We start from the raw sequence: 15,141 nt of genomic DNA on the forward strand, positions 1-15,141 counted from the left end.
CTTGTAATTGATTCACATGAACCAAAGAAATAGTCATATCATTGAAATTGTCTAGAAATTAATTACTTTGATTTCCACTCGCATTCCTAAAAAAAATTATAAATTTAAAAATAAACATTTTTATCCCTAATGTTTAGGAGGAGTGCCTATATTTGAAATAAATCAATTAATACTATACTTATAATTAAGAATATAATTTTTTTTATAAGACAACTTATATATAAAATTAGAGGGCGTATAAAATTTTAAAAGAATTAATATATATATATATATATATATCAACTAACCTTTTTTTTTTTTGAAAAGGTGAATTAGTTATGGATGTGAGGTGATTCCCCTGGCAAACCCATTGCTCCGTTCATGACGCAAACCAATCCCCAATTGCCACTTATTTCTGCGTCGCAACACGCACGTACGGTGGATACAAACAAAAGATTGCAAAAGAGAAAAGACTATATCACGTTCATAGGCAAACAAAAGGTATTCAATTATGTTTACTTCTATGCCCTTTTCCATTCTAGTTCAAGCATGTTCGACTTTAACATTAACAACAACAAAGATAGTAACTGGATTCGTGGCCTTTCTTTTAAAACAATAACGGCACTGGATAATAACTGGATTTTTGACAAATACATGCAGTGACGATCTCAATTACACATGTATTTTATAGAATTATTTTGATTTTTTTTCTTTTTTCAGTTCTCCTCATATTTTTTCTATTTTTGAAATATTTATTGACTTAAATAAGATTTTTTTTTTTTGGGGTTATATCATGATCAGAGTGGAATCATGATGACCTCTATCTACACCTTATTTCACTTTATCTTAACCGCCAGAACTCGGCATTGTATGTAGCAATTTAAGTAAAAATTTTACACAATACTTTGTTCTTTCCCATGCAATTATACTCAACATTTTTTTTATTTTTCTATTTCCTTATAATTAAAGGACAGTTGTTTGCAAGGTTAACTAACATCATGAATTTATGCATTGTCACTTATAATTAAAGGAGAATCAGTTTTTAAGAAATTTCATTTGTAAATTTATGGAACGTTGTGAATGATCAATGATTTTAATAGTAGAATAATATATGATTTAGGGACCTTCTGTTTTTAGATACCCAATCACAATTGACTTTCATAACTTTAATAATAACTTTCCTAAAATTCACAAGTAAAGTAATTCTCCTTACTAAATTTATTAGTGACAATATATAAATTCACGAGACTATTTATTTATTCAACAATAATTTTTCATAAATACTTCTTTTTATTAAAAATATAAGATATTTTTTGAGAGGTTAGATATTAAAAAAATGTAAGGTATTTATAGTGTTTGAAGATGTAATGATTATATTTTTTTCAAAATTGTTTCTAATAAAAAAATTACTTTATATTTATTTCAAAGTGAGATATCCTATTAAATAAAGATAAATATAAAAAGATGATATCAGTTTAAAGATGAGTAACTATTATATTATGGGGTGACTACCATTAAATTTACAAGCCATGATGATGCATAAATTTACAACACTATCTATCAATTCACAACTAACTTTCCATTAATTCATTGCTTTAAATTTACAACTAAATTTTTTTAAATTTATGAGTGACCTTTCATTGGCTATGTCAATCGTTATTTATTTTTTAGTTACAAGACTATGAATCCTTCATGGCATTTCAATAATTGATGGAAATCTACAATTCCACGCCATCTATGTCTTCACAAGATTTGTATTACCATTTTCCGAATAATTTTTGTGATATCAACAAGTTTCTTTTTACAAATAGATAAACAATAATGATCTTTTACGCTTTTAGGCAGCTGTACTATATATTCGCAAGTTTGTGGCCAATACCGCATTCCATACAAATACACAAAACCCTCTATAGATAGAGTATATATTATGCTATTAATTTCTGTTTTTCCTTCACATCCCTTATTATATATAACACTTCATGCACCTCAAGGACGTGTCTGACAGTTTTGAGGCTAAGGAAAAATTATTTTAGACATCTAATATATCATATAATGCAACTCATAAATTTGTATATTATTTTTCATGTTTTTTAGCAGCAAAATTATTTATCAATGTTTTATGATAAAATAGCTCTAACATTTACATTTATGTGAAAAAATAAAGTCATTTTTCCTATAATTTATTTAAATTTCATATCCTATTATAAATTTTACAAAGTGAAATTCAATACGATAATTTAAACGACACCTATAATTTATATGAGTTCTTAGGCAATGGCCTCAATGATGTACTTTTTATGTAAATTTGTCCAAAAAGAAATATGATGTTTAATTTTAACTTCAAACGAAAAGTCATGGTCTTTTTAACTTCAACCATGCTTCTGTGTGATCATCTCGGGGAGGTACAATACAATGCTTCCTCATTTAATTTTGGCTTTCTTAACCTTTTGTGAAAGATATCTATCATTTGTCAACAGTCATCGAGCCAAGCCAATCACATAATGACACGAGCACATTCCATACCCAGAGACTAAAATGGCTGGAACTTCTACTACACTCTCTGATTCCGATAAATAATAAATTGATAGTGAAGAAACCCTAGATACCATCATCAACCATATATCTACCGTACATCCAATCCATGGACAGTGTCTTCTCCGACGAAGCTGCAAGGCTCGATTTCCTGCAATCCGCATTTCACTCTTATGGCTGTGCCTACATTTGCCTCTGGTCCTATAGTTCCTCGTCCAAGTAATTATATATATATATATATAATCCAAGCGTCTTCCCCTTCATGCACATTATTTTTTACTTCGGCTTCTAACTTTCAATTTCCGTGTTCATTTCGCAGTCGGTTGCTGCTCTTGGATGGTTTCTATGACGTACAGAGCCTTCAAACAAGCTCTTCCCTGGGGAGTACTGTTGATCAGAGGCTTTTTGAACAGTATAGAGGTTTGGAATTTGATGTCACTTCTGATGGGTAAGGCTAGCAGCTGATAAACTCCCTATTTATATATGTTAATCAGAATATTTCAGTAGCTATTATTTATATCAGTAATTTGCAAGCCTCTTCTGCTGCATCGAAGTGTTTTTCTCCCTCTTCTCTCTCAAATTACGTGTTTCGCTTCCTGTTTTATCAGCCGCGTTCCTGGACTAGCGTTTTGGAACCAATACTCTTACCTAGAGCTGCAACAATCTGATCTCCTGCGACTGGCATGGACTGATATACAGAGGCAATTCTTTCAGGCAATTCACTCTCGACTTTAATTTGCTACTCTACCAGACAACTACACGCAGTGACGTTGGCTAACAAAACACGCATTGATATGTATGTTTTTGCAGGAAGCAAGGATTGAGGTTTGTTGCTGAGCAAGAGACCAGCTAGTATTTTATAATTTATATAAGCTGAAACCTAAACTTGTGAGCATTAATGTTGATTTTCCTTATTCACAGACAGCTGTTTTCATAGGTTGCCACAACGGGGAAATTGAACTTGGGTTCTCTTCTGTCACTCAAGTCAGTAATTAAAGCGCATATATTTACTATACCAGGTGAAGTTAATCTTGCACGTTGTTTGAATTCTGATGATTTCTTTCTTTCTTGTTTGTTTGTTTGTTTTTTTTTGGGTGCAGGGTTCAGAGATTCAAACAGATATGCAGAGGTTGTTTCCAGAAGAACTTTGTAGACAATCCCACCAAGTTGCACACAAGATTCCACCTTCATCTCCATCTCCTTTGAGATCAGAATCCACGGGCAGCCCAGGTCAGAACACATGCCTCCTATTCAGCAACATTCCGGGCAGTTCTCTCTTGCCCGAAATGTTGCTGCTGCAAGAGAACGAACATGAGGGGATGGCTAACAAGGCGATTCATCATCATGTTATATCTGCGTCGCCGCCGCCTTCAAAAAATTCTTCAACTTCACTGCTACTTGTGCAAGATCCGCCTAATGTACGTCCAGCTGCTGCGGAAAGAATTGGTGCTTTCAAGAGGTACAGACCTTCCCAAGTGGGTCAGTACAAACCGAATCTGAGGAGGCAAAGCTTGCTCAAGAGATGTTTTGAATTGCTTAGAGGCTTACATTTCCTGAGAATGAGAGAGCGTTATGAAGAAACCCGTCCCACTAGCAGCCAGTTCCTTCATATGATGTCAGAACGAAGAAGGCGTGAGAAACTCAACCGGAATTTTCAGGCTCTTAGATCACTTCTCCCTCCGGAAACCAAGGTACGTACGTACGTGCCAAGCTTATAGATGACTCTCAGTAAAATCTTCTAATAATTTAACTTGTTTATATGAACTTTTGTTTTTCTAAACTCACAGTGATTACTCCCCCGGATCTTATTTATGTGATATTTAATATAGGTTTCACATATTTTAAGAAAAATTATTATTTTGTTTTCCTTGTCAAAAACACCCAAACTATTCAATTATACACTTATTAATTAAAGAATGATGATAAGTCATCTTGTTATTTGTGAAAATCATTTCTCAAGTAATTAAAGGATAAAAACTACCATTTATTTCTTCTTTTTGTAAGATACCTTGTAAATGAGAGAAGAATAATAGTACTAATTAGATACATGCTCCCTTTGCTCGTTCTTCTAATGCATTTGGAGGAGAGATTTTTGTCTTTTTTATAAGTCACCAAATGAATATTCATTACTTTTCTGATATTGCCCTTATTCTAGATTGGCTTTTGTTTTTCACTTCTCATCAAGTAAGGAGGAGTTTAGTAAGGGCAAAGTTGAAAATTTGTTAATTTTTAGGCTAGGTTAATAAATTTCAAGTCTCTCTTTGGTTTTGGTAAAAATGTAATATTGAGAGTGATTTATTAAAAGAACAGGATAAAATATACATGTAAGTTAGTTCAAATGATGATTCCCAAGAATATAATTGAATTTTCATTGTGTAGAAAGACAAAGCATCCATACTTATAGCAGCGAAGGAGGCATTGAGCTCATTGATGGCTGAGAATGAAAAGATGGGCAAAAAAGATCACGAGCAAGTGAAGGCGAAAATGAAAGCCAAGGAATTATTAACAAGAAAAGAAACCAAAGCCAGTTCTTCAACAACTGATGAAAGATTATTAATGAATGTGAGGGTTTCGGACGTTGCAGGGTCGAGCTCATCAGGGGAAAGATTCACTGACCTACACGTGACTGTAATAAGAAGACAAAGTTATTTTCTGCAGCAGGTCGATATATTGAGTCCCCTATTGGAATTTCTGAAAGGCGTTCAGAGAGTGAGCTTAATTTCTGTGGATGCAAGCACACGTATAGCTCAAGGGAACGCATTCAATGAAGCAACTTTAAGATTGAAGATAGAGGTATGTACGTGCAAAATACGAAATTAATCTCAACTTTTCAGCTGACAGTTCTTAAAATATGTTGTACCATGCACTTTATTTATTTATCTGCAGTACTATATCTTATCTCCTGCTCAGGGCTCTCTATGATTGGCTAATGTGTGGCAAGTACGTACTTATAGACAAATTTCCTTTTCAGTTTTTAGTAGTGGGGAACCTTATGAAGCAACAACGGCTGAACTATACAAATGGCTACAACTTCACCTTAACTTGATGCTAAGATAACAAGGCTAGCTAGTAGACTTTGGAAAACAAATCTTGCTTGGGTATAAAGTATTTACCACGTATATTAGACGAAAGTTGCAGGTGAAAAACCAAGTTGTAACAATTAGTGTCCAATTTGGCTCTCTCTATATATATAATTAGTTCTTGATCATGATGATGGTGTGTCTATAGAATTAGGAAATGATTTTGTAATTATTGTTCTAATTAAAGCTAGCAGGAAGGATGCTGTCAACAAACAGCAGTTATATTAGATTATATATATATATATATATATATTGCTGGGTGGGCTATGATATTTCACTTTCTAATAAGGATAGGTATTGAATGATATTATATTCAAGAGGTTTTTTTTTTGGCAGTCACATCGATTAAAATTTTGAACTTTGTTGATTTCTTGCAAAACTACTGATGCTAGATGACATGTAAACTTGTTAAAAATAATTTAACTTGTCGAGTATAAAACATTCTGATAGGAACATTAGATCATGTATAGATAGGGTTTATTTAATAAGAAGATATACTTCAAATAAGGTGTTAAGTTACCAGTTATTAACAGTTCTTATTATATTCATCATGCGTCTCTGTGTGCGCGCGCGCGCGTGTGGGGACATTGGTTAAGTGATAACAGTTTAGATCTGTAGGGTTTGGCTTTATGAGACTTGGCCTGAGCACTTTTATAATTTGAGTTAGATTTTAACATAGGAGTATAAATATGAAACTTATATTAGGCATAATGCAATACTAAGCTTTAATAAAATCTTTGAGTGTAAATGAACACTTTCGTGTCGTGTTTCGTTTCCGCGTTAATACGTTTTTAAAGGCTAAATACGCAGAAACATTCAGCTCATGCTAGCTAAGAGACAAATATAGATCAGTCAAAGCAGACCAGCTTGAAGCAAGTTATATTAATTAGCGTCAAAACATAATTAATTTGGTGTCCCATAATCTTTCATTCTCTCGTAACAACTATTAAGTGATGGATTGCCCTAGAAGACATGCTGACTAGGGTTTTGAATTCTCTTGTGATAATAAAATTAATTATTGACCAAGTTGGAACTTGGAAGTGACATTTCTTAATAAAAAAAACGTCTTTATTCTCTTGATTTGATAGGTAAAACAACAGCATCATGATATGTGTCATTCCGTGTCGCAAGTCATGTAATGGCCACGTCCACATAGGGAAACATGTGTGGTATATAGTATCTCTTGTATAGTATTTTAATATTTTTTGTGCGTTTCGTTTTGTTTTGTTCGATGAAAGTCCATCACATTCTCCAGAAAATAATGAAAGAGAAGGGAAATTTGAAATGAAGGAAAATAAACTATGCAAAAATTGATAATTGGGATAACAAGCAGGGAGTCAAAAGTGAAACTGTTTAAATTCATCATTTACAGGTTACTTAGCTTTCTATTTAAGTTTTAATTATGTTATTTTTTAAGTATTTAAATATATTGAGAAAAATATAAAAAGTACGAATAGCATTATTGAAAATTTTTGTGCTTGATTTATTGAAATAATTTCTCAAAATAATGTTTACCATTACAGGGGAGTGAATGGGATGAGGCTGCCTTTGAAGAAGCAGTGCGGGCAGTGGTTGCTAACTTGGCAAAGTGAACCGTCGAGACCAATCACCACCCGACACATCAGCCTAGGTTTTCGTATATTTTTTGTATGATTAAATTAATGATAGTCCAAACTCTAAGAAAATTGCATGATCTTCATTCAATGTTCTGTATGTACAATATATCCTGATAGTTAATATCTCAATTGAAACTAATTGAGAAGATCTAAAATCATGCTTAATGCTCATTCTGATATTTGGATTTCATGAGGAGTCCAAGTTTACTTATTAATGTCTCAATTATAACTATTATATTTAACTAATGCTTGAAAATGATCAAAATGCATTTTATTTCACACATTCAAGAGAATCCTCATAATTAAAGAACTGTTTACATTTGTTGTCCTCTTTAAAGATTTGAAATTTGATGTTTTTTAATATTGTATAAAAAAATTTCTTGCAAATATTCAATTAAATTAAATGATTGTTACCCAATCATGTAAGAACTCATTGTATAAATAGGCTTAAATTACTCACCAAATTCAAATCCTGCATTTCATCTATCCTATAGATTCAATTGAGCAATCTCACAGACTAAAGGAGCAATATAGAATTAAGACAAGGTCCATGCGTCTTAATTAGTAAAATTAGTTACACTAATTACTAATTATCCTCTTCAATCTTATTTGTAGAACATATTCTAAAACTAATTTTTGATCCAAAATATAAGACACCTTGTGATAATTAAATCACTTTTTTTATTTTATCCTTTCTTAATTAATGTGAATGTATTTAATATAAGTACATATAATTTTGTTTAATATAAAAAAATTAGATATCATTATTTAAAGTAAAAAATAAAAAAAGTTCAATTAATTTTTTATAATATAAAAAATTAATTAATTTTAAATATGTGAAACGATTGAAAACATTCTACAACAAAAATTGGATGAAGTGTGTAACAGAATCTCGTGGAAAATAATCAATTCGATCTCCCGTACATGCCCTTACACGTGGAGTGATTGCATACGTCCACCGACTCGCATATTACACCGAATCTCAAAATTAGTATATCCTCACTTGAGGTTTAATTGAGGAAATCTAAACCATTTTACTGGCCCACCTCAAAGGGACGAAATGATTTTTTAACCACCTACTTGGGGGAGAGGAGCAAAGAGTTTAATAAATTCAATTTTACAAAAATGCATAAATGAAATTATACAATTTTAATAAAGACAAAATATAAATTAAAATTTTAAGGAAAATTAATTAAAACTTTTTAACCCTCAATATAAGATTATGCAAAGTTTTTATCTAAAAGTATTTTGTACTTGTGAATAGAAGACAGTGAGCTTTACACTCCCAAATCAGAAACAAGTTATAAATTACATTTCCGTTAGTTTTAAAACAAAAGTAAAATAGATGTTACTCTTACAGTCTTTATTTTAGTTTTTAAAAACCCACCGGAGTTGCGAAATCAAACGCGATATAGAACCGTCCTAGCTGGCTCTAAAAAGCCACCAAAAAATAAAAATAGCTTGTTAAAATACTCATTCACATGCATGCATATTTTTTATGTACAGTATTTCACAAGTTGACCACAACGACATGCGCCACTCCAATTCATGTTCATGCGTTAGAAGGACGGGTAACAACAGAAGATCTCCAATGGGATACAGATTCAGCGTTATATATAGTGGAGTACTATCCTCACAGATCAATGGAAATGACCAGAGTCTTTACTAATTACCTCCCTTTTTCCTCCCAATCACCAGTTCAGAACACATTGAAGAACATGACATTGGCATACATATCATGACCAGCAAAATTATATCTACAAGAACAATATGGCAGCATTTTCAACATTTGCCTCAGCCACCTGATGCTTCTTCATGAGCTTTTCTTCAATTGAATTGACGAGTTTATAATCGACTCACTAGGCTATGGCATCCCACTCACATGGATCCCAATCCAGGCAAGGAAAAGGTGTGAACCAAAACTTCGAGGCCATTCGCAAATTCATGCTTCTGCAGCTGTCGCCACTTCTTCATCCGTAGAATCAGGTGATACAATTTCTTCTGTGACATCTTCATTTGTTGCCTCTGGTTCAATTTCTGTCTCAGAATACAGCTTCTCCCTGAGTTTCCTCATAAGTTCTTCTTGTGCGCCGCGATTCTCTGCAAGGAATTTCTTGAAAGCATCCTTGCCGTGGAAAGCCTGATCGTTATAATGGAAAAATGCACCAGACTTTGAGATAAGTTTGTGTTTCAGGCTCAACTCTAAAATTTCTGATTCTCTACTTATACCCTTGCCAAACTCAAGCTCAAATTGCGCTGATTTGAACGGAGGGGCAAGCTTGTTCTTCACGACCTTGACAAGAACCTCGCTTCCTAAAGTCTGCAGGATGCAACAGCATAAAAGAAGAATCAGACCAGTAATTAAAACACTTCAATGCAATAAAACTAATCCCCACGCCCAAAAATACTACAGAAGCCAGAATTACACACAGGCTTAACGTGTTACGTACTCCAATGCACTGAACCAGTTTATCCAAAAGAAATCCAAATGTATGAACTTTTAACTCCTCCCAGTTATTGTCATTGCTACATATAATGGATTATATCACTATCATGGAAGAATATGGCGATTGGTATAATATGTGAGTAATCCATTACTCATGCTTTCTAATGCGTTTATGTAGATCGGTCAGTAAACTATCATGATTACAGCCTAAGGTTATGCTTGGTTGGGAAGAAAATTGGCATTTGTGAGACAAGAAGGCAGAAATTTGAAATATATATATATATATATTTATTTATTTATTTATTTGAACACTATGTCTAAATGCATTGCCATTTTCAATCTGACCATTTTCACCCCAATCAAGCACAACGTAAGAAGTTTCCATGCCAATATACGTGAGAAGTCTGGTTGCTGTGAGAGGATACCACTAAGTTACAACCAACCCTTAGTCCAAAAAAATTTTTGACCAGACATTGAATGCAAGAGGGCAGTGGAATCAACAGATGATTTGTACCTCTTCACCCTTCCTTACAAACCCTGTTCTCTTGATATTTAGCCGTACAGAAGCATAAAATTTCAATGCATTACCACCACAGGTAACTTCAGTAGGCACACCAAACCCAAAAGTAGAAAGCTTAGACCTCACCTGGAGAAACATGCAAACAAAGAGATTCTACCATCAAAAGATCATATAAGGATATCCCTTGGTTGATTTAATATAATCAAGTTATCCATGCACTTAATATAAAAATGAAAAACATATAGTCTTCCAAAAGACACATCTTAACATGATGAGTCAACTTTCCAAATAAACAACCAGAAAAGATAATATCACCCACATTAATACTTAATAGCATTCCCAAAAACCCTGCCAGTGAAACTCCAACTGTGTCACCCCTATGTTCCATAAATCTTATAAAAAAAAGCCAAAAGAAAGAGAGCTGAAGAAAAGGTTGACTCGAGTAAATTAGACTATTTAGTAGCAAGTAACAAAGCAATTATGAACTATCAGCTTTACCTTCATATTAAGAAAGAGGAAGAAAACAGAAACATCATTACACAGTAAGATACCAGATGAGAGATCCCCAAAAAAAAAACAAGAAAAAAGAAAAAGAAAAACCGAACATTAATGTACACATCATTATGAACCTAATAACTAATAGCCCAAAACCATATCGGCCAGCAGTGCAATAAGAGCTCAAGCTCAACTGATGGTTGGAAATAGAAAATAACGTGGGCTCAATGCAACTGACAAAGATAGAGACAAATGTTAAGTTAGTAGAGGACAGGCCAACCAAGTTTGTTACATGCAGTCAATTTTACAAGTAAAATGACACCTATGGTATAGGCCAAAGAAAATTAGTACAATCAGCAACCATTGCTGATACCTGGTTAATAAAAATCAATATACACTGTGACAGTGATAAAGCATGGCTCAGTTTCCTAAGTGCCTGGCTCATCAACCTTGCCTGCATTGCCATGTGAGCATCACCCATCTCACCATCGAGTTCACCTTTAGGAACAAGAGCAGCTACCTAGTATTGGGAACACTGCAAAAAGTCAGTAGGCACATACCTGGCATATAAGCAATTCAATCCATTATACCAGCTACAAGGGGACATAATCTAAATCACATACAAGTAAAATCAACAAGAGATACAGAGAAAAGGTAAGAGAGTAAACAGCGAGAGATGGAACACTTAAATTTTTGCTCATGATAGCAATCAAGAAGTCATACTTACACTGAGCAATTAAAAAAAAAAAAAAAGACATGAACAAAAGAAATGGAGCTCCATACTTACACTGTCAACAACAATTACATCAACTGAACCACTACGGATCAAGGTGTCCACAAGACTCAGCGCTTGTTCACCACAGTCTGGTTGTGAGAGAAGCAAATTCTTAGTATCTACACCAATGGACTCCGCAAGTGCTTGATCAAGTGCATGCTCAGCATCAACAAAAACACAATAGCCTGCAAGGAACAAGCCAATCAATGTCTGCAATGCTGCATGGACCAAGCACAAGTCCTTAACAGATATGCACAAAGAAGTTAGTCACAGTACTCAAAATTATAAGTCCTCTCATCTTCACTGTCATTGTAATGGCTAAGAAATTATAACAGATTAACATAACCATAAAGAAAATAATCGTGTAAAGTTAACATAATAAAAAGCAACCAACAACAGTCCATTCACTACAGAAGGAATCAGGGAAACAGGGGGCAAAACATAACCCCTGCTCAGAGTTAGAAAACTGCTAGAACCAGCAAGATGCTGCCACATTGTTGAGCAGGAATAGATAAGAAATATGCCTTATAAGAATTAGACCAACAATTTGCATTCATGTAACAACAGTCATTTGGGTAATTCTTAAAATTTATTTGGACCTTCATTAACATGTCATAAAAAGAAGCTAAAATTTATTTGGACCTTCATTAAAATGTCATAAAAAGTAGCTACATCTATCCAAAGTGGAAATTAAAAAAAAAAAAAGCAAATGTAAAGCGTAGGGGAAAAGGAGACTAACAAAATGGTACTACGATCATAATTGATAGCAATAATACATGATCACACCTGTAGTTAAGAAGTATGCTAAGACAACCAGAAAGCTATAAACATGCTTATTCCTGAAGAAGTGGCATAGAAAGATAACCTCCTTGTTTCTGTGCTTCCGCAATCACATGCAAAGCAAGAGTTGTTTTCCCAGAAGCTTCTGGACCGTATATCTCTGTAACACGCCCCTACAAACAATCAGAATTTTCAAGTAACATCAGTCATCTATTTGCACTGCAAAACATAAGGTTGATTCTCTCCAACCTCTAGAAAACCTATAAGGACACAATGAATCATGTTGGGGAAAAAAAATTACTTTACAAAATGAAATGGCAACACTAAACATTCAATTATGATGATTCACTAGAGAGCGTACCCATATAAAACTGAATTAAACAATAAATTAATCCCGAATATCAGATAAAAACATAAAAAAGTACTTGTCATATCATTATTGGAAGGAAATAAGCAAAAGCAATTGAAAAAACAATAAATACAATTTTTTTTTTGTTATTGACAACCAATTACGTCTTTAAATAAAAACATAGAATTTAAAATTCTATTTGTGTACTCATGTAGAATAAAAGAGAACAGAACTTCATGCATTGAGCTAATAATACCTTTGGAAGCCCACCAATTCCTAAGGCTATATCCAGAGCAAAAGACCCCGTTGACACCACAGGGACTTGTCTTGATGTAACAGAGCGACCAAGCCACATAATAGATCCCTTTCCAAAGGAAGAAGTGATTTGATCCAAAGCTTGTTGTAGGGCCAAGTCTTTCTTAGACATGTTCTCATCTCTTGAGTCACTTCCATCTGATTTAGATCCCCTTCTAGCTTCAGGTAGATAAAAATAAATATAATGATCAAACTTAGATGCATTAGTGAAAAGACTGGGATAAACAGAAAGGAAAAGAGTGACAATTGCAGCCAGGGGAATAAAAGATTCTTAACACAGAATTTGTACATAATATGATTCCAGTACACGAATTCTTGTAGCAATGGATCTAACTTCTTTTACTGCTAGGTTCACGGCATAAACAGGAACAAGAAATGGATGTGAATTTCAAAATTCTTCCGGTACATAAAACCCAACTTCCAAATTATGGAGTAATAACTCACGCCCCAGGAAACATGTATACCTTCTTAACCTCCTAACCCAATCGATCCAATATGCTAGTAAAGAAGCCTAAGCAATATTGTGCTCTCAAGATTCAATTCCTTCAAATTTACAAGTTTATATACAGTACTTAACGTAGATGAGCCTGACTAGCAAGCTTTCCATGTCAATGTAAATGGCTGAAGCTGCCATCTATCCTACTAGGCAAAAGCAATTTAGGACTTCCTGATAAATCAGAAACTTCAAAGACAAGTGGCAATCCCCTATTATCTTAATCTCTGTATCTAGTGTTGCATCAGAAATTCATCAATCTGGGTTAGAGAAAACGAGAAAGTAGAAAAAGCTTCTCTCCAATAATAATAATAATAATAATAATAATAATAATAATAATAATAATAATAATAAAATAAACCTCTGGATGAAAAGCTGAAAATTTGAGATGCGCCGAACATTCCTTGTTTATAGCCCTGGAAACAAAAGCAAGAAGTAGATAAGTACATAAAGAAGAGGAATCAATTTCACAAACATGTGTAGAAGTAGAAGAATATGCCGAAAGAGGGGGAGCTAGCACTAGGCCTGCATAAACATGCTCGACCATTCGCCATTGTGGTTCTTTTTACTTATATAAGGGACAGATAATCTTCAGAAAACATCAACTTTCGCAATAAAGGCCAGCCGGGAATCGCTTTACGTATCATCACTTCATTTTGTTCCCAAGCCACGCACAGCTTAAAACATATAACAAAAATAAATACAAAAGAGAGAACTTCAAACGAGCTCGATAACCACAAAGACTCCGTCATGTGAGAATGTTTGCTAAGGAGAAATGAGGGGATGAAGGGAGGTGGGAAAACGGCAACATAGCTTGGAAAACAAAATATGAGATAAGAAAAGGAAAAATGTATCACCGTAGCAACCGTAGGGTCGAATAGAGAACGCTTGAGAAGGGAAGAGTTCCGGAGCAGCCTAGCCATAGTAGCTCCCTGACGGATCCTCACTTCCCGCCTTCGACACCCAGAAAAAATAAACTAGCTTTCACAAACACGCTGATCACCAAAAAAAAAAAAATACAACAATGAAAAGGCTCAAGGAAACTGGAATGGTTTATAGTATGCATGCAATGGGAACTAAGCGAAGAGCGCGTGAGAGCTTTGCGAGGTTTTAGGGTTTTCGGGCGTTTGATTTCCCTCCCTTTCCAATTCCGACCAAGGTCAGTGGGGACCGGGGAGGGACACAGGACCGTGTGCGACGTGCGCCCTCGACTGTTCTGTCCGCGGCGTTCCAAAAACTGCTAATGGGCCGGGCCTGCAGATTTCACTTTTCTTGTAACTGCTTCTGATCACAATTTTTTCTTCGCTCTTACAAAAATAAAAAAAGTCCTCGCCCCCAACCGTTGCCGTTGGATCAATTCACATCCTATCCACGGTTTAAATAGTGCCACGTCAACACAGCGATCTTTCTCCACGCACCGTTTCATTGTCTTTCATTGGTTTCCCTGTTATGAAATGAGGCGCGTAGCTCGTGAGCAAATATCACATTATTTTACTAACAAAGTTGATATGATCATTCATTAAAAAAAAAAATTAGTTGAAATAATCACTTTGCTGACCACGATTGACCAGTTCAGTGGTACGGTGGTTGACAACTTGTGGTGTTATTATATCTACCGGACAGCGCCTCGGTGAAATGAAACCAACAAAGAATGTGAGCATGACGCATGTTAGCCTTCAAGTTAACAGGGTTATGTCCAAGTAGCTTGATTTAATTAATTCAAGTACAAGCTATCATCTTTTGTGGCTAGGTTTGAGAAAC

General features: G+C 34.4%; 2 protein-coding genes across 3 annotated transcripts; one reads left to right on the forward strand and one right to left on the reverse strand.

Moving 5' to 3' along the window:
- The first annotated feature begins 2,612 nt into the window (after window positions 1-2,612).
- On the forward strand, window positions 2,613-4,042 carry LOC129308827 (uncharacterized). The gene is made up of 7 exons (XM_054950216.1): window positions 2,613-2,730; window positions 2,831-2,959; window positions 3,120-3,225; window positions 3,322-3,336; window positions 3,433-3,495; window positions 3,612-3,929; window positions 3,977-4,042. The coding sequence occupies exons 1-7, from the start codon at window positions 2,621-2,623 to the stop codon at window positions 4,040-4,042; spliced, it is 807 nt and encodes a 268-aa protein (XP_054806191.1). The 5' UTR covers window positions 2,613-2,620.
- Window positions 4,043-8,779: 4,737 nt separating this feature from the next.
- LOC129310031 (DNA repair protein recA homolog 3, mitochondrial) lies at window positions 8,780-14,623 on the reverse strand. Of its 2 annotated transcripts, XM_054951849.1 has the most exons (8): window positions 14,238-14,623; window positions 13,742-13,796; window positions 12,829-13,046; window positions 12,309-12,396; window positions 11,456-11,628; window positions 11,042-11,188; window positions 10,168-10,299; window positions 8,780-9,527 (listed from the first exon to the last, which is right to left on the reverse strand). In XM_054951849.1, exons 1-8 carry the CDS (start codon window positions 14,301-14,303, stop codon window positions 9,150-9,152), a joined length of 1,257 nt encoding a protein of 418 aa, XP_054807824.1. In that variant the 5' UTR covers window positions 14,304-14,623; the 3' UTR covers window positions 8,780-9,149. The 2 variants fall into 2 exon arrangements, with proteins under 2 accessions (XP_054807824.1, XP_054807825.1); XM_054951850.1 differs by lacking the exon at window positions 14,238-14,623 and having other exon boundaries at window positions 12,829-13,042.
- Between the last annotated feature and the right edge of the window lie 518 nt (window positions 14,624-15,141).

Source organism: Prosopis cineraria, unplaced genomic scaffold, assembly GCF_029017545.1.
Source record: "Prosopis cineraria cultivar Desert tree isolate PC_DT_omini unplaced genomic scaffold, ASM2901754v1 PC4, whole genome shotgun sequence".
NCBI classification, from domain to species: Eukaryota; Viridiplantae; Streptophyta; class Magnoliopsida; order Fabales; family Fabaceae; genus Prosopis; species Prosopis cineraria.